The sequence below is a fragment of the Kogia breviceps genome, chromosome 14 (assembly GCF_026419965.1).
Source record: "Kogia breviceps isolate mKogBre1 chromosome 14, mKogBre1 haplotype 1, whole genome shotgun sequence".
Classification (NCBI taxonomy): Eukaryota; Metazoa; Chordata; class Mammalia; order Artiodactyla; family Physeteridae; genus Kogia; species Kogia breviceps.
In genome coordinates this window covers 69,600,197-69,627,165 of record NC_081323.1, presented here as the reverse complement: position 1 = coordinate 69,627,165, position 26,969 = coordinate 69,600,197, and the positions used below count along the sequence as shown (strand labels likewise).

General features: G+C 47.8%; 1 protein-coding gene and 1 non-coding gene across 2 annotated transcripts in view; one reads left to right on the top strand and one right to left on the bottom strand.

Moving 5' to 3' along the window:
* EEF2K (eukaryotic elongation factor 2 kinase) overlaps positions 1–26,969 on the bottom strand; it is a 58,658-nt gene extending 31,689 nt beyond the window's left edge. Inside the window, exons 1-2 of the mRNA XM_059036975.2 lie at positions 26,289–26,969; positions 12,785–13,097 (exon numbers count right to left, since the gene is read on the bottom strand). Coding sequence (XP_058892958.1) covers positions 12,785–13,021 — 237 coding nt within the window. The 5' untranslated portion in view covers positions 13,022–13,097; positions 26,289–26,969. The remainder of the gene's footprint in view (positions 1–12,784; positions 13,098–26,288) is intronic.
* TRNAW-CCA (transfer RNA tryptophan (anticodon CCA)) lies at positions 8,222–8,294 on the top strand. Its single transcript has one exon. It is a non-coding gene; the product is annotated as a tRNA-Trp (tRNA).

The window sequence follows — 26,969 nt, the reverse complement described above, 5'->3', positions numbered from 1 at the left end:
ATGCAAAAGATATGTTGCCTTTATATTAACAAAGTGCTAAGTTCTCAGTTAATTATGAACAGATTCCCTTGAGACGTTCCAAGGTCCTGGGGGTGCGGGACAATTCCTTGTGCAGATCCGCTCTGCCCGTTGCAGGGTTCAGCATCCCTGCCCTCCACCCATTCGGTGTCTCAGTGCCTTCCATTGTTGTGCTGCCCGAAAACATGTCCCTAAACATTCAAACCCTATTAAGAACAGGGCTTCAAGGGTGCTAACTGGGCAAGATGACCAAGGCACGTTATGGAGAGAACATGCTGATTCTCAACAGCATCATAGTACGACCCCATTTTTTTGTTTTAAGAAGCTCATTTGGGACTTCCCTGGTGGTCCAGTGGCTAAGACTCCACACTCCCAATGCAGGAGGCCCAGGTTCGATCCCTGGTCAGGGAACTAGATCCCACATGCCTCAACTAAGAGTTCATGTGCCGCAACAAAGATCCCAAGTGCCGCAACAAAGATCCCAAGTGCCGCAACGAAGATCCGCACAGCCAGATAAATAAGTATTTTTTAAAAAGCAGCTCCTTTTACTGCTTTTATAATTCCAAGGTGGACTCCTTTCTTGTCCCCTCCAAACAAAACACTCCAACTCTCACACTGGGTAGCAATACCCTCTCCATCTTTTCCTGTAGAGCTTGAACCTTTGCCCAACAGCCTCTACAGAATCAGTGAGACCAAAACTCCCTTCCAGGCCACCGGCCTGAGCCACAGGGAGGGTCTGGATCATGGGCTGGCCACTGTCTGGGCCTGGCAGATTCCAGACCTCCCCACCCGCCAGTGGCATCCCTCAGCCTCCTGGACCAGCTCTTAGGAGCTCTTCCACAGACTTGGGTCCAAACAGGACAGCTCCCAGCACATGCCTCCGGCCTAAGCTCCATCACTGGGAGCCTGCTCAGAGGAGATGAGGAGCACACACATGCATGCACACAGCCCAGGGCTTCCTTACTGGGGCTTTCTACTCTCTGCAAAGTCTAAAAATGAAGCCTGTAATTTTTTCCTTCCTATTTGGAGGTAATTCGTGCTTAATGAAAACACTTGGAAAATACAGAAGACAAAGAAAATTCAAATCTGCCACATGCCGTCCACCAGAGCAACTATCATCAATGCTTTGAACTAGCTCTTTTCCAGATCCCTTACGTGCATTTTTAGATAAAATTGGAATCACACTGCAAATATAACTTACAGCCTTTCAGGAGAGTGGGTCAGTGGGACTTGGTTCTTTATTTAGTGATCTTGACTTTTTTCCCTGATTCCAAATGTTTGATCTGCTTATTACAAAAAAGTACAAGTACTACAGAGTTCTGAATTAGAAAGCAGCAGTCCTTTCTAACCTCTATTCCTCTGAAAACCTCAGCTGACAGTTGATTTAGATATTCTGCAGGTTTCCTCCTATGCATTTGTTAACACACACATGAATCTAAGAGCACTGGGACAGTATTCTGTTCTGCATCTTACATTTCTCCACTTAACACAGGATCCTGGACCCAGTCTTTCCATGTCATACGTACAGACAGGCTGGGTCGACCTCGTTTCCCTTGCATGGTTGTAGGATATACAATGGTATAAATGTACCTTAAGCTGTTTCTCAGACCTCAGTTGATGGCTATTCAGATTCTCTCTAATAATCCCTCGTATAAACAGTGCTAAAGGGACCATCCTCGTATCTAAATCTCTGTGCACTTGGGCAAGAGCTCAGTAGGACATACTTCTTGGAAGTGTTATCACTGGATCACATTTAAAGTTTAGAAATTTGGAGTTCTCCTCCAAAAAGATTCTCCTAGTTACACTTCCAAGAAGCAATGAACAAATCACTCAAATTTTTTGACACAAACATCACATCATGAATTTACAAATTAGCTGCAACAGCTGTGTAACAATCCACTGCATGGGTTTATCATTATTGACTTAACTGTTCACCTGTGGTTCTCCACAGTGAGACTCTGAGCCTGTCACTGCCTTTTCCCTGTTATACATAACCCTGCAGCAGACATGTTTATGACTAAAGAAGTTGCTGGATTTCTGTACTTTAAAACCGTGCCACAGTCCCCTCCTGTATTCCAGCTGCTGCGAATGGCAGGGATGGCCTTCTGACCCCCACCTGTCAAGGAGCCCGCTGAGTTCTGAGTAGTCAGCAGGCTGCCCTTCTGAGCATGTCTGTACAAGCGCCCTGTTCTCTGCCTGAGACACACGACTTTCTCAATGTACCTCTCTCAACCGGTGACTAAGACGCACCCTAAGCAACCAAAGACAGGGCCCCTCTTTCAATGAGGATTATCGACAGAAATTACCTGCTGGCTGGATGCTATGGCAGCAACCAAAAAAATCAGTCAAGGAAAAAAGTATTTCAGAGATAGAGGGAGTGTTATTTCACAGGCTCAGAATTACCTTTTTTTACAAACCCAGAAAAAAAATCAAGCCACACCTTACTGGCAACAGGTGGGTTTAATGCAACTGACTCTTTTTTTTTTTAAGCACAATATAAAAAGTCCTGTACTGGGCTTCACTGGTGGCGCAGTGGTTGAGAGCCCGCTTGCCGATGCAGGGGACACGGGTTCGTGCCCCGGTCCGGGAAGATCCCACGTGCCGCGGAGCGGCTGGGCCCGTGAGCCATGGCCGCTGAGCCTGCGCGTCCGGAGCCTGTGCTCCGCAACGGGAGAGGCCAAGACAGTGAGAGGCCCACGTACCGTAAAAAAAAAAAAAAAAAAAAAAAAGTCCTGTACTAAGATTCAGTTCCCTCAGCTCTGGTTCCGGCCCACTGATGACCAAATGGGGGAACCTCTATTTCCTCATTTATAAAAGACAATGAAGAATACTTTGACTACTGGTGGTCAACTTCTTTCCTGTCCCCACCCGTGCGGTAGACATACTCCCACTAGAAATAGTGGCTGCTCCTTACAGATGAACAACCTCAGCTAAGCTGAAATCACCGGTACTATTTTACCCATCAGGTTAGGAAAAACAGGTGGTTATAGAGGACCGGGAAGTGAGTGCTCTCAGACACTGTGAGGAGAGTGGAAGCAGGTACTGCCACCTTTGAGGGCCATCTGGTTATGCCAGATAGTTGGCCAGTGGTTATGAACCTTCTTCACTGACTTCTGACCCAGCCATTCTGATCACCTACCCAGGTGTGCCCAGGTAAGCCAGCCCAAAGGTGGTCGGTGCTCGTAACGCTATGTAACAGGCAAGCGTTACAAACAACCTGCCGGTCCACAGGGGGATGGTTAGGTGCACTTGGCATGCTTGTATGCAGCCATTAAAAAGATGACGATGCTGATATGGGCAATCTCTAAGGCCTACTGTCTGGGGGTAAAAAGCAAGGTGCTGAACAAGGCAAACAGCATGACATCATTTACTGGTGGAGGAAATGCACAAATCAGTACTATAGACTTCTTAGACTCACAGACAGAGATCAGACCTGTGGTTGCCAAGGAGGATGGGGGTGGGTAGAGAGATGGAATGGGAGATTGGGGTTGGTAGATGCAAACTATTACATTTAGAATGGATAAACAACAAGGTCCTACAGTATAGCACAGGGAACTATATCCAATTTCCTGGGATAAACCATAATGGAAAAGAATATAAAAAGAATGTCTATATGTGTGTAACTGAGTCACTTTCCTGTACAGCAGACATTGGCACAGCATTGTAAATCAACTCTACTTCAATAAATATATATATGAAAAAAATACCATGGATTTCTAAGGATATGTGTGTCTGTAGGTATATGCATAAATGTACATTTATATATAAATGCATCTTAAAAGATCTGAAAATTTTACAGCACAGGGAATATAGCCAATATTTATCATGACTTTATTTTTAAAATAAATTTATTTATTTATTTTTGGCTGCGTTGGGTCTTCATTGCTGTGCGCGGGCTTTCTCTAGTTGCAGCGAGCGGGGGCTAGTCTTCGTTGCGGTGCGCGGGCTTCTCATTGCGGTGGCTTCTCCTGTTGCAGAGCACGGGCGTTAGGCGCAGTAGTTGTGGCTCGCGGGCTCTAGAGCACAGACTCAATAGTTGTGGCGCCTGGGCTTAGTCGCTCCGCGGCATGTGGGATCTTCCCAGACCAGGGCTTTAACCTGTGTCCTCTGCATTGCAGGCGGATTCCTAACCACTGCTCCACCAGAGAAGCCCCTATAATGATTTTAATGCAGTAGAATCTATAAAATTACTGAATCACTATGTTCTACACCTGAAACTAATATAATGTTGTAAATCAGCTATACTTCAATAAAAATTAAAGATAAACATAAATTTAAAAGGTCTGAAAAGTGATTATTCGAAACTGACACAATGGTTATCTCTGCGAATAGAAGGAGATAAGAGGCTGATCAAGGTGACTTCAGCTTCATCTACATTGTTTTCATTTTTTTACTATGAGAATGCCTTCAGGCATTGCATGTGTAAGTTAACACTATTAAACAAAGATCACTGGGTTAGATGACCTTAAGGCCCGGACAGCTCTAACATTCTCTAGTTTCAAAGAGCCTAAAACTCAGGTGAGTGGACTAATTATTCTTACATAAAACAGGGGGTTTCACAAAGAGGAAAACATAATCCTGGGAAGAGAACAGAATGGCTTTGGTTCCTCAGAGCCTGAGAGTATAAAATAAAACTAACTAAATAATTAATAATAATAGTAAATTTCCTGAAATATGCCAGGAGTGAGACCAGATGTGTGGCTAACATGTTTGCAATGTCTTTGGCACATATGATGTTATCAGCTACTGCTGCCGTTTTTATATCACTATTCTTATTACTACTATCACAGCAATCCAAGCCTCAAGATCTTACATGAAGAAGCATCCAGTAGCTCCTTGAAGCTTCCTTTTTTAAAAAAAAATTAATTTATTTTATTTATTTTTATTTTTGGCTGCGTTGGGTCTTTGTTGCTGCGTGCAGGCTTTCTCTGGTTGCGGCGAGCAGGCCCTACTCTTCGTTGCGGTGCGCAGGCTTCTCATTGCAGTAGCTTCTCTCATTGCGGAGCATGGGTTCTAGGTGCGCAGGCTTCAGTAGTTGTGGCACGCAGGCTCAGTAGTTGCGGCGCACGGGCTTAGTTGCTCCGCGGCACGTGGGATCTTCTCGGGCTAGGGCTCGAACCCATGTCCCCTGCATTGGCAGGCGGATACTTAACCACTGCGCCACCAGGGAAGCCCGAAGCTTCCTTCTTGAAACATCAACTGTTACATTCAGTAAGCAGATGTTATAAAATATGCTTTCCCCATCATCACTTCTGTAGATTTTAAGAACTATAGCCTTAAGTCAGCCCTACTAACCCCTCCTAACCGACAGTAAAGGGCTTAAACCACAGCCAAGGACAAGTAAAAGAAGTGGGAAGAAGTGGAGACGCACAGTCATGCTCTGGGATGGAAAGAGGTCACATCACTGTGTGGCTGCCCCACTCGGGGCCACACGCATTTAGGGGTTTCGTGCAATTTCCATAGAACCCAGCACTGAATATAATAGCAAAAACCTGGAAACTTCCTAAGGATCCCACAAAAGGAAATACTTAAAGAAACTGTGGCATATCTATACAATGGGCTGCCATGGGGCCACTAAAAAAATGATGGACTAGATCCACATTTACTGATGTGGAAAGATATGCACCCTTTCTTGATTGCTGAGGAAAAACTGGTTATTAGAGAGCCTATATAGCAAAATCCTGTTATTGTAAGGAAAAGTCCCTGTTAATTTAGTCGTGTCTGTATTTATAAGGAAATACACACTAAGACCTTAACAGCAATTCTATCTGCACTTTCAAAGTTGTCTTCTGCAAGGAGCATACATTACTTCTGTAAGCAATAAAACAAATAATTATAAAGGAAACGAAGTTAAAAATCCTCAAGAAATCTCTCTCTGTTGAAAACAGTAGCTGCAGGTCATCTTCCCTGACCAGTGGGATTCAGAGTCCTGGCTAGAGAGGACAGGAAGAGAAGGATGGGAACAGCAAAGCAATAACATTCCCTAGGATGGCAAAGCGCCCTGTCTCCTGGAAGTCTTTCCTCAGACAGCATCCCGGCCGGCACCTCATGGTAACCTTGCCAAGGACGGACAAGCAGGTAGGATAGTTCTCAGTCCACTGACGAGGTACTCAAGGCTCAGAGAGTGAGAGGGTGATTTGCCTTCAGACCTACAGCAACCATGAAATGGAAGAAGACCCAGGACTCAAGAATGTGGACCAAACACAGAGTTACCATATGACCCAGCAATTCCACTCCCAAGTACCTACCTAAGAGAAAGGAAAACATGGTCACACAAAGACTTGTGTAGCACTATTCAAAACAGCCAAAAGGGAGAAACAACCCAAATGTGCATCAACTGATGGATAAACAAAATTGGCATATCCATCATCAATAAAAAGGAATAAAGTACTGACACACACTTCAACATGGATGTGCCTTGAAAACACTATGCTAAGTGAAAGAAGCCAGACACAAAAGGCCACATATTGTATAATTCTATTTACGTGAACTGTCTGGAGGAGGCAAATCCATAGCGACTGAAAATAATGTTAGCGGGTACTAGGGTCTGGGTGGAATGGGGATACTGGGGGGTGATGGCCAAGAGGTATGGGGCTTCTTTTAGGGTAATGAAAATGAGCTAAAACTGGTTGTGGTGATGTGGATGCATAATTTTATGAATACACTAAAAGCTACTGAATTGTACATTTTAAATGGCTAAACTGTATGGTATGTAAATTATATTTCAATAAAGCTGCTAAAAATTTACAAAATAAAATGAAAGAAGGGGGACCCCTGTTAATGAATATCCAGCATATTCCACAAAGGACCACGTGCTTCATAAAAATGAGTCCCTCCAGCCAGGCTTGACTCTCTTCAGCCTCCTCCTGTTTTCCAGACACCAGGTCACTGATGGCTTCCTGCCCAATGCCAGAAGCAACATCTTTTTCCTTCATCTGCCCGGCAGGCCCTTATTTTGCTGGAGGTCCAAAGCTTTTTGGACCCAGGACACCTAAGCTTCTCTTTCCCATTCTGCATTCCCAGAGCACTGGGCAAAGTACCAAAATGGTCACCACCTCCGTGTATGCACAGAGTTTCCTGTGGTCAGTGGGCAGTGGCAGAAGCCCAAAGCTGCCAGGCTGGGGTCTCCCCGGGCTCGGGTGGGCAGGGATGCCTCTTTTCCCAGTGAGTCATCAGACACTCGTCCACTTCATTCTGGGGTGATTGCTGTACTTTGACCAAGCTGTTAGAGCCACCCTGGGCGGGTTGAAAGTATCAGTTTAATCACCAAAGTCTACCAAGAAGGGCGTGGGAAGCAGGCGTGCCCATGCATCATGGGAGCACCTATGCCAGTGCAACCTCTTTGAAGGGCAATGGGCAATGCTCAGCCAAGTTTTAAACCCACAAACATTTTGCTCCAGCCATTCCACCTCTGGGGATTTACCAGGCAGGCGCACCCCCGAGTGGGCACCAGGACACACGCAGATGTAAGAGACACACATAAGAGATGCTTACGGAAGCAGTTTGTGGTAGCGAAAAGACTGGAAGCGACCTTCACACCCACCCTTGAGGGAGTGGCTAAATATATTACAGTGCTTCCAGATAATGCCATGATATTTGGCCATTAGAAAAACAAAGCAAGCAAGACAACATACTGCACTCACGAAGCATCAAGCAATTAAGATCTCAGAGCCTCAGTTTTACTATCTGTCAAAACGCCAATCCTCACAGGACTGCTGTGCAGATTCAATGAGTTGATATGAGTAAAATCCTGCAGATTCAATGAGTTGATATGAGTAAAACATGTAGAGCAGGCGTGCCTGATCCACAGTGCCAGTTATATAAGTTCTAGCTGATGTCAGGTCATATGTGCCAATATGGAAAGACAGCACAGGAGTGCAAAACAGGTTTGTGGTAAGCTAACATTTCTGCGAAAAAGAAAAGGAAGAGAGTCACATACGTACATATGCTTATACTCACAAGGAACATTTCTGGAAGGACATCCCCCAGGGAAACAGGGATCTGAGGTGGGAGGATTACTTTTCCCTGTTTACCATTTGTACAGGTTGAATTCTGTCTACCGTGTAGGTATATTATTTACATATTACAAAATACATGTATTTTAAAGTTTGTTTAGATATGTGTATAGATTACAGCACTATTTGTAACAGGAAAAAAGGAAACAACCCAAGTGTCCCTCAAGAGGGGGAACTAGCTAGGGATTTCCCTGGTGGTCCAGTGGTTAAGACTCCACGCTCCCAATGCAGGCGGCCCAGGTTCGATCCCTGGTCAGGGAACTAGATCCCACATGCTGCAACAAAGATCACAGGTGCTGCAACTAAGACTCAATGCAGCTAAATAAGTTTTTTTTTTAAAAAAAGAGGGGGACTGGCGAGATAAACCCATGTACATCTTGTGATGGAATACAACTTAATTCATTTAAAAAACAGGTGATCTAGGGCTTCCCTGGTGGCGCAGTGGTTGAGAGTCCGCCTGCCGATGCAGGGGACACGGGTTCGTGCCCCGGTCCGGGAAGATCCCACATGCCGCGGAGCGGCTGGGCCCGTGAGCCATGGCCACTGAGCCTGCGCGTCCAGAGCCTGTGCTCTGCAACGGGAGAGGCCACAACAGTGAGAGGCCCGCGTACCGCAAAAAAAAAAAAAAAAAAAAAAAAAAATTAACTCCAGAGCAGAAGCAGTTTCCCACGTTATGATAAACTGTATAAACATCCTCTGGTTGGCTGCCTGATGTTCTACCCCGGGGGTGGCCCCCTGAACGATTCTGCCGCCATCCCCCTGGGAACTCAGGCAAAACGCCCTGGACTTGACAGTGACAAACTCAACAGTTCACAATACACGCCTGGTACCTGCCGGGGCGGCGCCACCTTGGAGGAATCCCAGGTAGCCATTTTGGTTAAACAACTCAGTTGCCATGTAGAAAGTAAATGAAAAAACACATTCAGTGTGTTGAGTGCCAGGGAGAGTGAGGTCTGGAAAACTGAGCTGCCATCTCCCTCTGAAGTCACCACTGGCAACAAGAACCCCATAGAGCCTCCCTTCGATCACCTAGGACAGTGGGCAGCCAAGAGCTACATCTCATCTTTTTTTTTTTTTTTTTTTTTTTTGCGTTACACGGGCCTCTCACTGTTGTGGCCTTTCCCGTTGAGGAGCACAGGCTCCGGACACACAGGCTCCGCGGCCATGGCTCACGGGCCCAGCTGCTCCACGGCATGTGGGATCTTCCCGGACTGGGGCACGAACCCGTGTCCCCTGCATCGGCAGGCGAACTCTCAACCACTGCGCCACCAGGGAAGCCCTGAACAATCACTTTAACAGACCCAACTGAAAGAGGTTTCAGGAAGAGATGTGAAAAGAGAAGCCTGCTGCAGGAGCGGGGAGAGGTGCGGGGCCCCTGCGGACCATGAGCTACCATCGTCAGTGAGGATTTTGAACTTTCTCTTGCAGAGTCGATGAGTTTTAAAGACAGCCAATTATTTTATAAATTTATCTATTTATTTGTTTATTTTTGGCTGCATTGGGTCTTCATTGCAGTGTGCGGGCTTCTCATTGCGGCACCTTCTCTTGTTACAGAGCACTGGCTCTAGGCGTGTGGGCTTCAGTAGTTGTGGCTCGTGGGCTCTAGAGCACAGGCTCAGTAGTTGTGACGCACGGGCTCAGCTGCTCTGCAGCATGTGGGATCCTCCCGGACCAAGGCTCGAACCCGTGTCCCCTGCATTGACAGGTGGATTCCCAACCACTGCGCCACCAGGCAAGCCCAAGGACAGACAATTACTGATGTTTGTTTAGGGGAGGGGCGGTTACCTGGCTGTGCTGCTTTATTTTTCTTCTTCTAAAAACATCCTTTTGCACACAGAAGTAATACATATGTGTAGTTTTAAAAATTCCAATGTTTAAAAATATATACCAAGTAGATAATCAAAGTCCCCCTTAACTGCTACCCTCTCCCCCACAATCACCATTAACTGTTGGATGCAAATTCCTTCTTTTTCTTGTTAGTAATTTTAAAATTGTTTTATAACATTATATGAGTTTTTTGCTATGCAAATACTAATATATGTATATCTATGTTTTTTGATACAGGTGGGATATTTCAACTTGCTTTTTTACTTCACAGCACATAAAAATAAAAATAGCTAATTTTCGTTTGTCCTTATTATGGACCAGCACTATCCCAAGAGCTTTTCATGGATTTTGTTTTCTCCCCACAAAAAATATATCTTGTGTATATCTTGGCACTGGTTTGAAGTCAATTCACATAGAAACATTTTTGTTTTAATGTAAATACAGCATTCTGTTAGGACCATGGTCTATAATTAAACAGGCCCCTCTCAATGGAACTTCTGAGCTGTTTCGATTTTTTCTTTATTACAAACAATACTGTAAAGCACATCTTTGAATATGTAAATCTGAACACTTGTACAAATATTTTGTTACTTGTTCTCAACTGAGGGCAGTACCTCCTCATGCGAGCTTTGCAAATATACGGTGGGGAACATTTTGGGTTTTCATAATGAATAGGGGAGAATATGGCATTTAATGAGCAGAGGTCAGACATGCTGAATGTCCTACAATATAAGGGACAGTCCCACCAAATAATAAATTGTCCCCACCTGAAACTAATGTAGTAGTCTATGTTAATTATAACTCTGAGGTGTAAGTATTTTTTATTTCAATAACTACTGTCAAATGGTCCAGTGGTTTCTGTTTTATGTAAATACCGACTATCTGTCCCTATCTGTCCTTTAGCAAGATAGCATCCAGTGAAGTGAGCTCAGCATTCATTCCTCTCCTCACTGATTCCAAATAAAGCACCTACTGTGTGCACGGCACTGGGGATGAATGATGAGCAGGCCACAGAGTCCTGCCCTCATGAAGCTCACGTCCTAAGCCAGACCTATAGACAAACTTCCCTTTGCTGGATCACTCCATCTGTGTTTCCTTTAAAGGATTTACCATACTGAGTTTTGTGGTCAGAGGCTGTGTCCATCCCTCCCTGTCTGAGACCCTCCAGCTCCTGGACCCACTCAATGTTTGCCAAAAGGCCAAACCAGGCTCATGGCTCCTCTGAACAGGCAGCTGTGGGTGGAGCCCTTCTGAGGGGTCTGCCCCACTAGGAGGCCTCCAGGATCCTCCTTCTCTGGAAGCAGCCCCTGTTCTGTGATCCCCGGCGCCCCACCATGCCGTGCCCTGGCCAGAGGTGACTGGACCAGAGACAGAGGATGCCTGACTCGGGCTGGGCCAAGCAGATTAGATTTTCTCCTCTTACAGCTGGGATGGAAGAAGGTCAGATCTGTCTTTGCATGTGGCTCCGTCTGTAATGAGGGGACCCTGGGGCTGGGGGGATCCATTTTCCCACCGTGTAGACTGAGGTGTAGAGAAGAATAAAGAATCGGCAAAGAGAGTTGAGGAATGAGAAAGAGAGAGACAGTCCTGTCGCCTTCCAGCTTCCTGGATCTGTCCCCTGAGAGGCCAGACGTTGTTTCTGCCCCTGGGTCTCAAGAAACACTTCTTGACTGCTAGAATAAATTTCCTTTTTTTTTTTTTTTTCACTTGATCTAGCATGAGTTGGTTTGTGTTTCACAAGCTCTGACCCCTCCAGCCCCCTCTGGCACCTGGATCCCCTCACACGTGGTTCACGAGGCTGCAGGGATCCTTGTTTCCGCGAGCCTTCCTGACTCAGCGCCGGGCTGCTCCCGTCTTCCCACGCTGCCCTCTGCGGGGCAGCGTGTGTGTTTCAGAAGCCATCTTAGGACAGTAAAGCAGGGCAAGCCGCAACCTGACCCTTCAGGGGCCCCCCAAACCTCAGAGGGGACCCACAGGCCTATTTTTGGAGCTGCCTGACGGAGAGAGCTAAGCTAGAACTCTTGACTTGAAAGGGAAAATACACAACTGTCTGAGAACTAGAATTATTAATTTTCTAAAAACAGATTAATTCTGCAATTAGAGAAGAATGACTTCAATTTCAAATCCCAAAGTGGTAACAGGCATTTTTGTCACAGTACAAACTGATACTTACTGTTGGTGAGGGTTAAATTAAATAAGGATAACAGTACTGCATTAAAAATGTTTTTTCACCACCAGTTATTATACAGAAGTTCAATAACGTTCGCCTTTCTCCCTCTTCTCTATACCAGCTTTGCCATGGTATGCACAAATTCCTAACAAAATAAGTCCCCTCTTCCTCAATCCAGAAGAAGGATGCCCAACTCTAAGCAGTGGCTCTTTTGACCACAACCAACATGGAAGACATTTTACATCCTTTCTCCAGACCCTCATACCCACAAATGCAGGGATGAAATAAAAATATTTCACAACCGCTATGTCGGAGAACCTGGTCATCAACAACCAGTTTGGTCACCACGTGTGAGTGTGTAAACGTGTGTGTAAGTGTCCCTAAAATATCTTTACAACTGTCAGTGCTCTCTGATATTTTTTCCCCCTCCCTCCTCCCTCTCCGATATTTTCTAGTCTATTCTGTTCTGTTCTGGGTCTTAAAAAATTGGCCAAGGTTTCCACAACCCACTAGTGGGTCCAGAGCAGCTATTTGTAACACACTGCTCTAAAGGAATGAAACTTATACTAAAACAACCAAATCTTCCCAGCTTAACAGGCATAGCCTCAGATCCAGAATTTACACACTGGCGAGAGTTTGGAAACAACCTCAACCAGCGACCCCAACCTCCCATCCCTACGGCAGGTGAGCAGGTGAGCTGGTCGGGGTGGGGGTGGGGGCGGGGGCGGGGGAGGGGAGGGAGGGACCCACTCACCTTGAAATGGAAGGAGATGGCCGGGGACCCACTGGAGCCGTAGTGCTCGCTTTTGGCTAGGTTGCCGTCGTAGTTATTAACCTTGGAATCAACATTCTGGCGTGCCCCCGGGTCATCAGTGATGGGGCAGATGAAGTAATCCTCCTCACCATTGCTGTCTGCATCTGAATCACCAGCCCGGGAGGCCTGGCCGCCATCCACGCCTTCCAGGCGGAAGATGAGGTCTTCCTCTGCCATGTTCCCGGGACGCCCGTCTTACCCAAGGGCTGGGCGGCACAGCCAGAGTTACTGGGCAAATGCAGCAGTGAGGGTCCTGCAAGGAAACAAGAGAATGGGGGCTGGGGTCCAGGGGCTGAGAGCTTGCAGGGCACCTCACCCCGAATGCCCCTGGCACAGAAGGAGCGGGCACCCTCAGAGTGAAAACTACTGCTACCTTTAGGGGAGACGCTGGCAGGCAGCGTCTAGGAACATTTTGAATGTACAAACCCCTCCACCGGGTAATTCCACTTTGAAGAACTCAGCGCTTGAAACAGAAAATAAATGCTTCTTAAGCCACAAGGCTGATCTTTTTAGGACATAAATTAGATCAAATCATTTCTCTGCTTGACACCCTCCAGCAGCTTCTCTTCACATTCTTAACAAAATCCAAACGCCTTTTAAGGCTACCAGGCCTGTGTTAGTCTGGCCCCTGTCCACCTCTCCTCCAGCCTTGGCAGCTCTCCAGGCCCATGGGCTTTCTTTGTGTCCCGTGAACACTGGGGGCCCATTTTCCACCTCGGGGTCTTTGTACTTGTTGTGTTCCTGTGCCTGGAACAACCTTCCCTATCTCCCAGCAGTGGGTCTTTCTCATCATTTGGATCCCAGCTCAAAAGTCACCTCTCCAGAGAAATCTTCTCTGATTCAATTCAAAGAACCCCTGTCAAACACACATCCAGTCACTCCCTAGCACATCACCCTGTTTTCTATTTTCTTCAAAGAGATTTTCCCAAGCCAAAATCATCTCATTTAACTTCTTTATCATCTGTAGCCCTGTTGCCTTAAGAGTGCCTGGCCCAGAGCGGGCACTCAACACACGTCCCCGGAATGGATGAGTGACCTGAAGAGCGTTCTCTGTAGCACAATCAGTAACAGTAAAAAGAGGGAAGAGCCCACAGTGACCATCAATGGAGGCCTGTTACATAAACTACAGTTTTTCTACACCATGAAATACTGTGTGACTGTTACAAAGAACAAGGAAGCTCTGGATACACAAAGACATGCAAAGATAGTCAAGAAAGAGTGCAGCAACATTGTAAGATACAAAAATCAATAGTATTTCCATATACTAGCAATGAAAAAATCCAAAAATGAAATTAAGAAAATAATTTTATCTATAATAGCACCAAAAAGAATAAAAAACTTGGCTAGGGAATCCCATGGAGGTCCAGTGGTGAGGACTCCACGCTTCCATGGCAGGGGACACGGGTTCAATCCCTGATCGGAGAACTAAGATCCCACAAATCATGCAGCCAAAAATAAATAAATAAAACATCTTGGCTAACAAAAGAAGTGCTTGACTTGTACAGTGAGAAACAAAACATGTCAGAAGAAATGAAAGAAGACCGAAATAAGTGTAAAGATATCCCGTGTTCACAGATCAGAAAATTTCACATAGCTAAGGTGGCAATACTCCCAAAACTGATCTACAAATTCAACCCAATCACTCTCAGAATCTCAGTGGCTTCACTGAATAAATTAACACACTGGTCCTAGAGGTCACATGGAAATTCAAGGGACCCAGAATAGCCGAAAGAATCTTGTAAAAGTTACAAGAATCACACTTCCTGAATTCAAAAGTTACTACAAAGCTAAAGTAATTAAGATAGTTGATAGTGGCATGAGGATAGACACAGAACTGAGAGTCCAAAAATGAACCCTCACATTTACAGCCAACTGACTTCTGAAAGGGGTACCAAGACAATTCAATGCGGAAAGAATACTCTTTTCCATAAATGGTGCCAGGACAAGTGGATATACACATGCAAAAGGATGATGTTGAACACCTTCCTACATTATATACAAAGATTAACTCAAAATGGGGACTTCCCTGGAGGTCTGGTGGTTAAGAATCCGCGCTTCCACCGCAGGGGTCACGGGTCTGATCCCTGGTTGGGGAACTAAGACCCCCAAGCTGCGCAGTGTGGCCAAAAAAATTAACTCAAAATGGATCAAAGGTTTAAATATAAGAGTAAAACTCTAACACTCTCAGAAGAAAATAAAAGAGAAAATCTTTGTGACACTGAATTAGGCAAAGCCTTAGATAGGACACCAAAAACACAAGCAACAAAAGAACAGATACACTGGACATCATAAAAATCAAAATCTTTTGTGCTTCAAAGGACACCACCATGAGAGTGGAGAGACAGCTCACAGAACGGGAGAAAATGTTTGCAAATCATGTCTGATAAGGGACTATGTAAAGGACTCATACTACTTAACAATAAAGACAAATAACCCCAATAAAAAATGGGCAAAGGGGGACTTCTCTGGCAGTCCAGTGGTTAAGACTCCAGGCTTCCACTGCAGGGGCACGGGTTTGATCCCTGGTCAGGGATCTAACACCCCACATGCCACACAGCACAGCCAAAAAAAAGACAAAGGATTTGAACAGACATTTCTCTGAAGAAGATACAAGTGGCCAGTAAACACATGAAAAGATACTCAACAACATTAGCCGTTAGGGAAATACAAATCAAAGCCACACCCACTAGGATAGATAGAATTTTAAAAGTGGAATATGACAAGCGTTGGTGAGGATGGGGAGAAATTGGAAACCCTCGTACACTATTAATGGAAATGTAAAATGGTGCAGTCACTTTGGAAAACAGCCTGGCAGTTTCTCAAAAAGTTAAACACAGAATTACTATATGATCCAGCAACTATACTCTTAGGTATATACCCAAACATGTCCACAACAAAAACTTGTGACATATGGTTCACAGTAGTATTACACGCAATAGCCAAAAGGGGAAACAATCCAAACATCCATTAACTGATGAACGGATAAGCAAAATGTGGTCTATATATACAACGGAATGCTCTTCAGCCACAAAAAGGAATGAAGTACTGATGCTAAGTGAAAGAAGACAGTTCAAAAAAGACCATATATTGAACGATTCCATTTATATGAAAAGTCCAGAGAAGGCAAATCTATAAGAAAGTACGTGAGTGGTTGCCTAGGGATGGGGGAGGGGAGGGTTGGGGCGAAATGGGGAACGATCACTAAAGGGTTTCTTCTGAATGGATGAAAATGTTCTAAAACCGATTGTGTTGGTTGCATGACTGTCTGTACATTAAAAAACCACTGACTATATTAAATCCACTTTAAATAAGTGGATTGGTAGATTTGTGAATATACTTCAATAATCTAATGTTTGAAAAAAGAAAAGACATGGGACTTCCTTGGTGGCACAGTGGTTAAGAATCCACCTGACAATGCAAAGGACACGGGTTCGATCACTGGTCTGGGAAGATCCCACCTGTAGCGGAGCAACTAAGCCCACGTGCCACAACTACCGAGCCTGTGCTCTAGAGCCTGCAAGCCACAACTACTGAGCCCACCTGCCACAACTACTGAAGCCCGCACACCTAGAGCCCATGCTCCGCAACAAGAGAAGCCACCACAATGAGAAGATCGTGCACCACAATGAAGAGTAGCCCCGGCTCGCTGCAACTAGAGAAAGCCCGTGTGCAGCAACAGAGACCCAACGCAGTCAAAAATAAAATAAATAAATGTTTTTTTTAAAGATTAAAAATAATAATAAAAAAAAGAAAAGACAAGAAAAACCGTTACATTTAAAAAGCAAGTTGCACAAGAGCCGTTACATTATGGTGATCCTATGTATGCTAAAAGAAAAGCTACATCCCTGAAGGGCCCGCAAGAGCGCTACGAGCACTGGCATGCGCAGTGGGACAGGGAGCTGGTGGGTGGAGGGAAGTTTTTAACATTCTGTATACTTCTATGCTGTTTTACGTTTTTACAAAGCTGGTTGCTTTCAATATAAAAAAATTAAAAAGTGAAAAAACTTAAAAAATTTTTAGGGCTTCCCTGGTGGTTCAGTGGTTGAGAGTCCGCCTGCCATTGTAGGGGACGCGGGTTCGTGCCCCGGTCCGGGAGGATCCCACGTGCCGCGGAGCGGTTGGGCCCGTGAGCCATGGCCGCTGAGCCTGCGCGTCCGGAGCCTGTGCTCCGCAACGGGAGGGGCCACAGCAGTGAGAGGCAGGCGTACCGCAAAAATAAATAAATAAATAAATATTTTTAAAATCACTAATTCCAATGATTCTTAACAGCTGTTTCCATCGGGAGGCAGTTTGCTAGACCTGAGGCTTCAGCACTTTCTCGACAGTCATCAGAGCAAGAAATATATTTATATCCTAACCCAGTACCCACCCACAAAATGTAAGTTAAAATTTCAGCAAACTGTACTTAGCCTTACTTTGTACAATGCCCTCTGCTATTTTCGATTCTACTTGTTTTTCTTTCTTTTTTACTCTTTATCTTTAATGCACCACACACACTGACTACTCAACTCAGTTTGAAAATTGCTGCTCTGGGTGTCAACCGCTGAGTTTGCTTCTGACACTCTGGGCAAGACAGTCACCGCCTGGATCCGATGCCAAAGCCACCTGATCCTGCTTGTTACCAAAATCGCCCCCGGGCCCTGTGCCCACTTCTCCCCACCCTCGCCTGCTCCCAGCCCCAATGCATACTCTGCCCTGGTCAACCCTTGGCCAGAGTCTCTGCTGACCAAGCGACAAGGTTGCCTGGGGCTGCCAGCAGCCCAGCCAGGTTACTGGCCTCTGGGGCTGCACTGGTGCCAGGGGAGGTGCTGGAGCCACAGCCTCAGCTACGGACCTCCAGGAAGTGTTGCCCAGCAGTTAAGAGCCCGGGCTCAGGAGCCAGGCTGCCAAAGGGTGCAAATCCTAGCTGTGCACTAGTGACCTTGACTAAATTAGTTCATCTCGCCAACCTCCCCATTTGTGAGGGGAGCTGAGCAGGAAAGTGGCCTGAGGCTCCACAGGAGTTCACAGGGGAATTAGGACCAGAACCCCAGCCCTTGGCCACGTCCCACCACAGACCTGACATTTTCCTCGGCCCTGGGAAACAAAATGAGCTGCAGACAAGCAGCTGTGACCCTAGTTGGCACAGTGCCTTGTACTCGGCAGGCACTTGATTCGTATTCCAGAACTGAGTGAGGGGGATCTGTTTCATGGCTTTTCAGTTGTTATACATTTGCTTTTAAAAGGCAGCTGTGGCAACGCCTGCTAACTGTCCCCCGACAGCTATTCTCTCCTTATTAATAACAGAAGCACTGCTTTTTAGCTAAGCATGCAGCCACTCATAATAAGGTCTACATTTCCCAGATTACTTTGCAATTAGGCGTGACCATGTGAGCAAGTTCTGGCCAAGGAGATAAGAGCAGAAGGGTTGTATGCAACTTTAGGAAGGTTTTTTTTTTTTTTTTTTTTTGCTTGCAGTACGCGGGCCTCTCACTCTTGTGGCCTCTCTTCCGGACGCACAGGCTCAGCGGCCATGGCTCACGGGCTCAGCCGCTCTGCAGCATGTGGGATCTTCCCGGACCGGGGCACAAACCCGTGTCCCCTGCATCGGCAGGCAGATTCTCAACCACTGCGCCACCAGGGAAGCCCAGGAAGGGTTTTTTTTTTTTTTTTTTATTAATTTATTTTATTCAAGTGTAGTTGATTTACAATGTTGTGTTAATTTCTGCTCTACAGCAAAGTGATTCAGTTATACATATACATACATTCTTTTTCATATTCTTTTCCATTATGGCTTATCACAGGATATTGAATATAGTTCCCTGTGCTCTACAGTAGGACCTTGTTGTTTATCTAGGGAATGGTTTTTAAAAAGAGGGAGTGTACCCTTCTGCTCTCTCTCCTTCCTGCTGGCTGGAATGCAGGTGTGATGGCTGGAGCTCAAGCAGGTAAACTTATTCATGAGAAGGAAGCCATGTGCCAAGGATGGAAGAGCCATGAAACAAAGAGAGCCTGGGGCAGCATAATCTTATATCATGGGGCACCATAATTATCCTGGACTCACAGTCTTCAGAGTCTGCTATCTAAACTTACATAATCGACTATAATTTTGTTTTTTTTTCCTACTACTTGCTAATTCTATCTGGTCCAGTGACCCTTCTCTCCCATGTCATAAAAAGTCACATCATATCTCTTATGACAAGTTGATCCTGGGCACGTCAACCTGGGAAAACTGTGGTCTCAATCCAGAGTCCTAACTTGGTAGCTGCTTCTACATCTGCCCATAAAGACTGGACACCTGGAGGATGATGGATTCCCCTAGACAGGCAAGGAGCCCTCACTGGCCCATAACTCAGCCCCATGATGCCTATTCCAACACCAGCCTCTTAGGAATCTCCATCTAACCTGGGCTTTGCTCAGCCCACAAAGGGCCTCTCTGTGAGCAGAGAGACTGAGACCAGGAGCAGAACCCCAGTTCCCAAGACATCAGGATTCTCTAGAAGCTTTCCTCTGCCCTCACTCAGGCATCCACATCTTCCCCTCCCAGTCCCTGACACATCCTGGGAAAATATTTCTATGGACAGGCAGCTGAGCAGAGTTCTGAGTGGGACCCAAGTTAAAGCCCCAACTCTGCCACTTACTAGGTATGTGACTTTACCTCTTGGCCTCGGGTTCCTCATTATAACCTGGGATGCAGAGTTGTACCCACCCCACTAACTTGACAGTGCTAGCACAGAACAAGCACTAATACTATAATTATCATCATCATTTTTAGTACCATCAATAAAGGGGGCTGAATCCTGGGTCCCGGCCAAGAGCTGGACACCTGGTTAGCAGCCAAGCCAAGCTTCTTCAGGGGTCCTTAGGGGACAGGCTATCTTCGGCTTTGGCCACTGAACCACTGCTCTCACTGCGTCTTGCTGTAAAGGGCTTCTCTGGCAGCCACTGGGGCAGGAAATGATGATTGCAGTGCCTAGGTCAAGACCTGTGGGCCAAGCCACAGTGACCACCGGCCCTCCTTGGGGCTCCCCTCACCCCCAGGAGCTGCCTTCCTGATGTAGAAATGATCTGGAATCTCCCACCCACCACTCCTGGGAGCCAGCACCCCAGAGCCAACACAGCTGTGCTGAGCCACCAGTACACACACTAGTATATAGCCAGCACGGCAGACCTCAATGGTCCTCAACTGCAACCAAAATGGGCCGGGTGACTTATGGACCACCTCGTATCACGCACCTGTTTCTGTTTGGGGATCTGCTTCTCCCCCACTCTCCAGTCATGGGGTTGGGGATCCACCCCCAGGTAATGGGGTGTGTCACATGACCCCACTAAACCAAACACAGCACTGGGTACCTGGCCATAGTGATTGGCTCAGAGATGGGCATGTGACTCAAGTCAAGCCACTATGGCCTAATCTCAGGGAAGCCTGGGGCTTTAGCTTGAGCAACTGGAAGAGAAGGTCAGTCCTTTCCTGCAGGATGTTAATCTGAGACAGGGGCTGAGGCCACCAGAGAACAAAGCTGACTTTTGGTGAAGAGAAGAACAAGAGATGAAGAGAAAAATGAACAGTGATGACATCATTTGAGATTCTGGATCCAAACATGCCTGGGACTCATAGATACAGAAACCAAAGTAGTGGGGACAGGGATAAAGGGAGGGGCAAGTTCAGATATATGAGCTACTATGTATAAAATAAATAAGCAACAAGGATATATTTATAGAACAGGGATTTACCGCCATTATCTTGTAATAACTTTTAATAGAGCATAATCGGTAAAAACACTGAATCACTATGCTGTACACCTGAACCTACTATAATATTGTAAATCAGCTATACATCAATTTAAAAAAAAAGGTGGTGAAAATAAAAGAAACAAAAACCAAAGCTCAGTGTAGGGCCCGAGATACGGTGTTCTGCGGTCACAGGGCCCAGTTTGAATCCTGGCTCCCCAACTAGGAGCCTGAAACAACAGACTCCGTGTGGCAGGCTGGGACTTCCTTGAGTCTTTACCTGCACTGTGCCCGGCCCTGAGCAGGGCTCATAAAGTGCTAATCAAATACCTTTCCAGGCCTGCCGGTGGGGAGGGTAACAAAGTGCGACAGCAGGAGTTACTAAGTCAAGCCTCCAGCTAACAGTTCACGTCAGTGACTTGTTAACATATATACCCCCAGGATATGGTGGGTGCTCATGAATAAACATTTATTAAAACTATTTCAAGAAATAATACAGTTCATGTCAGAGAAAAAGGACCGATTTACAGATGTCCCCACCCACGACCAAGTTCTCACTTCCCTGCCCCTGCACCCTAAGGACATTCTTTCTGGAATGCCTCTCCCACCTGCTGCCAAACCCCTCTGTTCCCTTCAAAATCCAGCTCAAATTTTTACCGCCTCTGGAAAGCCTTCTCTGGGTGGTTTCCTGTCTATAAAACGGGGTACAGCTATAACCCCAGGAGTTGTTAGTGAGATCAGGCCCATGGTGCCTGACGGAATTGTCCTCAAAAGCACCAGCTGCTATTATGCTCTGACCATACCCCACTCCCCAATTCCTAAGTCACTTCCCTCCTCCCAGGCCCTCCATAAGCATTTCCATCATACCCAGAGACCCAACAGTCTACGTCGTGGGCAGAATAATGCCCCTACATAGATGCCCACATCGTAATTCCCAAAGCCTGTGAACATGTTCCCTTATGTGGCAAAAGCGACTTTGCAGGTGTGATTAAGGATCTTGAAGTGGGACAGTATCCTGGATTATCCAGTGAGTCCTTATAAAAAGGAGGCAGGAGGGTCAGAGCCAGAGGAAGAGATGTGACAAGGGAAGCAGGGGTCGTAGAGAAATTCTGAAGATGCTATGCAGCTGGCCTTGAAGACGGAGGAAGGGGCCACACGTCTAGGAATGCAGGTGGCCTACAGAAACTGGAAAAGCACGGCAACAGATTTTCCCTACAGCCTTCAGAAAGAACATGGCCCTGCTGCCACCTTGGCTTTTGAACTTCTCATCTCCAGAACCATAAGAAAAGAAATTTGTGTTGTTTTAAGCCACTAAGTCTGTGGTAATTTATTACAGTGGCAGTAGGAAACAAATAGAGTCTAGAACAGTGGGGTAATTTTGCCCCCTCAGGGGACACTTGGCAATGTCTGGAGACACCTTTCGTTGTCACATCTCTGGAAGTGCAACCGGCATCTAGTGGGTAGAGGCCAGAGATGCTGCCAAACATCTGACAATGCACAGCACAGCACCCCACAACAAAGAACTGTCCGGCCAAACTGTCAATAGTGCTGAGGCTGAGAAACCCTGCTCTAGAATGACTCTGGTGGATTCCAAGGAGACTTCCCCCAATCCACCCTCCCTCATCTCCTCTTTAAAAACACATCTCCACGCATACCAGAGACAGAGAAATTAGCTTTCTCACTGATGAGAACAGCAACCTGCACCTGGACCCAGAGAGACAAGTCAACATTCACTCCGCTAAAGCTCATCGTTGCAATTCACTGTCCTTCATTCATATAAAACTGTTAAGGTGCAAAGGCTGCTTTACTGTTTTAAAAATCAGAAAAATACATTTTAGAATACAAAGCACAATAATATGATGACAGCTTCAATTAACAAAATGCACAAGAGGGCTTGAATTTTAATTTTTAATCAATCGTTTGCACCCTTCTCATGTTCCCAGAATACTCTGTCCTCCGGGTGGGTCAGATCAGAGAGACAGTGTGTCTCACTTCTCAGGGCAACTCTGTGTCTACACAGCCTCTCCGTGGCCAGACCACGTGAGTGTCTGGAACAAAAGGGGCCGTGTCTTAGTCCTTCTAGCTACCAGCCCACAGCACAATGCCTGGCACACACTAGGTTCCCTGTAATGCAGGCTGCATGAATGGGGAGAGTAACTGAACAAAAGTGGGCAATTTCTGCGGGTATAATGAGTATTGTAGGCCTGGAGGAATGGAGGGGCTATCGGGTTAGAATTACAAGGCATCTGGGGGTTATTCAGCCCAGAGACGCAGCTGAGATCCCGAGTGGGAAAGCCTGGGTCGTGGGGAGGCCCTCAAGAAGCAGTCAAGACCGGGAACGGGCCCAACAAGTCTTTTGGGATGAACAGATCTGTGTTCAAGTTCCAGCTCTGCCACTAGCTGAGTGACGTTGGGCAAATTACCTAACATCTCTGAACCTCAGCTTCCTCATCTATAAAATTCACTCATCCACCAAAGTGGGGCAGAGTAAGGCGAAGAAGAGGTGAGAGAACTGGTCTGTGGCACAGAAGCCAGCTGTCCACTACGGATTTGTTCTCCCCTGCCCAAATCCTTTTGCATCTAGGTGGGGCCATGCGACTACATTTGAGCCAATGGGATATGGACAGAAGTAACCTGCAATGCTTTCAGGCCCTCCCATCCCCAAGGCCCATTTTCCATGACCTGGTCAGCCTCCCCTCCACTGCAATGCCACCCTGAGACGTGTAGCCCAGAACAGATTCATAGCAGTTCAGCACCACTTATAAAGCTCTTGCTCCATCACTCCTCTCAGCTCCTTGGAGGACAAGCATTGCCCCCTCCCTTGGCTCGCCCACACTGTGCCATCTGCTTGGCACATGCTCTAGCCTGCTCTCCTGCTACCTGTCCCCTGGCCAACTCTGCTCATCCCTCAGGTCTCAGGTTAGATAGATGTCACCTCCTGCAGGAAGCCTCCCCTGAACCCCAGGAGGTACATACCATTGGCTCCATCCTGCAGATGAGGAAACTGAGGAACAGAGAAGTTAAGTGACTTGCCCCAAATCACATGGCTAGAAGGTGGGGGAGGTGGGTCTGAAGCCAGTGCAGGTCTATCCAGGGCTTCACTCAGCCATCACTTGCTAAACCACTTTTAAAGTGTGATCCTGGGACCACTGGCGGCAGGAGCAGCCTCACCTGAAAACTTGTCACATGTGCAAATTCTGGGGCCCCACTCCAGTCCTGCTAAAGAAAACTCTGGGGGTGGGCCCAGCAAGCCATGGTTACACAAGCCCTCCAGGTGGTACCAATGTTCACTAAAGTTCAAGAACCACTGGTGGAGATAATGTTCTGCAGCTGAACCTCTTGCCCTTCAGCCACTCCCTGTGGGGTCCTTGCCAGGTCTAGAAAGCATCACAGCTGGAGAACGGAACAATGGCCACCCTCTGACTTTCCAGCCCTCTGAAATGCTTCTCTGGGTGTTCCACAGCCCTGGGACTTTGGGGACCTAGAGAATGTCGTCTTCTACTTCATCATCAGCCTGTTAGTGACTCACTCCTTCCTTCGTTTGAAGCCTTCTTCTTGTGCCCATCAGCCTTGCCTGCAAGAGTTTAATCCAAGCTACTTTTATCCTGTGGTGGTCACTATAACCACTTTCTTCTAGAACATTCTCAGTTCACGGGGGTTAAGTCTGCAGCTTCTCGGTCAGCAATGATCTCCCCAACACAAAAATGTTTATTTTTTAATCAGTCCAGCCAGCCACTATTACTTTGAATGCAGTCCCAATCATCAACTTTTCCTGTATTAGCTTTAGGAACAGGACCAGAAAGAGTAAATCCTAGAGAATGAGCTTGAACAAATCCAACTTTCTGCTGGTGACCCTCAGCTTTCTTCCACACTGCTCTCAGTGTCCTGGCAACTGGATGCCAATCCTGCCAAAGACTGGACAAGACTTCTTTGGGGAATCTGACCAGTGTGAGAAAAAAAGGCCTAAAGATACCCTTCCCCTGTGGAACAGCCCAGTTAGATCACTCACCCTGAGGGGAAGGCCACAGCCAGCAAGCCTCTCTCATACCCAAAGACCTTCCAAAGAGCTTCCCGGAGCCCCATACTCTTCAGTGGACAGCCACAGACCACCAGAGAGGGGGAAAGGAGAGGCTCTGCTCCACAGTCATTCAGAGTCCCAGGCTCCTTCCAGCTTGTGGCTCTGCCCTTCTCCAGGCCCTCAGAGTCCTCTCAACTCTGCTGGTAAATGAGGAAAGTGGGGGGGTTTTTAGGGTCCAAGCTTGAGGGGGGCACACACTATTTATGCTCACATTCCATCAGCCAAAACTCAGTCATGTGGCCCACCAAACTGTAAGGGAGCCCAGGAAATATATCCAGGTGATACCCCAAGAAGAAGAGGACATGGGTGACCAATAGCCATCTCTGCCACATAATTCATTAAAAATGTTTTAAAATCATATCAGTGATATATCCTTAGTAGTCAGCCAAAAAGTACTGTCTGTCACCAAAAGCACACACACACACAAAAAAAAACCCCACCACAAATCACAGAATATACACAAGTGATCATATGGAAACCGAAACCATTTCAAGGGATGGTCAGGCCCTTACTTCCTGCTTCCCCGCCCCCTGCAAAAGATAAGAACTTGGGATCCCAGCCGACACCCCCTCTTTAAGAAGAACAGGAGAGGAGGGAGAATGGCAATCTCAAACATGTTACATCTAATTTCCCATCATCAAGCAGCTTTATTGTATTTGCTGAATAAACGCATGGACCAAACAATGACTGTAAGGTGCTGTGGAGGCCACAGAGAAGGATGACGCCTGCCAAACTCTATCTCCTAAACCCTACCTCCTACCGCTGGCATCCTTTCCATCACCTCCTCCAGGAAGCCTTCTCCAATAACCCTCCCTCCCCACCCCCCCACCCCGAGTGGGCATTATCAGCTCCCACCTGCTTGCTCTGTATTCCCAAACTTAGTCCATCTTGCTTATTAGTATCTGCCATTAGACCACTCTGGATCTGTCTCCTCCTCTGTAAAATCAGAGGGGTAGACAATTTCCTGGCTGAGCGGCCCCAAGGCAGGCAGCTTCCAGGGCCGAGGACCCAGAAGTCAGGCTCCCATAGAGCGTCCCCACAAGGCAGACGGAGCAGCGCCCCCCTGCCAGCAGCCCATCTGTCTCACGCAGGGTGCAGCTGGGCCGGTTTCCCGCAATCCCCCAGGCGGGTGCGCTGAATCTAGGCCGGGACTCACCCGGGAGGCCCCCGCCCCGCCACACGCATGTTAACGCCCGGCCCCTTGGCGCACAGGTCCACGGAGCCTGCCAACACTCGAACTCCTGCAGTCAACAATGCAGCAAGGGCGCGTCTACACGGTCCTCAAGGTTCCCGGAACTTGGGCCTCTCGTTCAGGGGCTGGGGTGGGGGATGCGGGCCCTGCAGGGGAAGAAAGGCAGCGCTGCCCCCACCCTCTGCAGGCCTCCAGGCGCCGCGGGCGGAGGCCCCCAAGCTGCCTCTCCCCGACCGTCACGTGCCAAGTATTTTACCAACAGACACTGCCGATAATCGGCACGACTCCCCCATTTTACAGAAGCAAACACTGAAACCCGAGGAGCTTAACCCCCACGCTCTCCTTCCGCCTGGGGCCCCACTTTTAAGCCCCAGACCCTCCGCGCTCCGGGCGCCGGCTGCACCGGGGAGCACAGGCTTGCAGCGCTGAATCCCGGCCCCCAGGCCAACCGCCGCCCCACCTACCTGTCTCAGGCGGAGAGGCACGGCAGCCGCTGCCCACGGCCGCGAGGATCCAGAGGAGCTGGCAGAGGCTCGAGGCCCGGTGCTCCAGGGTGCAGGGCGGGCGGGCCCCCCGAGAGTGCCGGGGAGCGGCGAGCGGGGCGCGCGGGCTGGCGCTCCGGGGAGGCAGCGGCGGCCGCCGGAACGATCCCGGGGCGCGAGGGGAGCGCGGAGCCGCTGGAACGATCCCGGGGCGCTGGGGGCGCGTTCCAAGGTCAAGGGCGCCGGCGACCGTCGGCTGGGCTGGGGCAGCTGCAGCGCGCGGCGTTCGGGCGGCGGATCCGGACACTCGCCGAGCTGGGGCTGTGGTTGGGGCAGGAGACTGCGGGCAGGGGCGGGGCCGCGGGCGGGAGGGCGGGCGAGCTTACGCTCGGCGCGGCGCTCACGTGGCCGTCGGTAATGACCATCACCGCTCTTGCGGCCGCCGCGTGGATCTCCCGGCCCTGCGTCTGCGACTCCCCAGCCCGCTGAATACACAGCGTCCGGATCTAACGCATGGGGCCGGCCTGGCACCTACCAGCGAAGGGGGCGCCCTCCCAGCGGGTAATTTGAGAGGGGGCAGCTAACCCCTCCCTCGCGCACCGCACCTTCCCATTCTCCATCCGATGCCCGCCTAGTTCCTGTATTAGAGTCCTTTCCAAAATC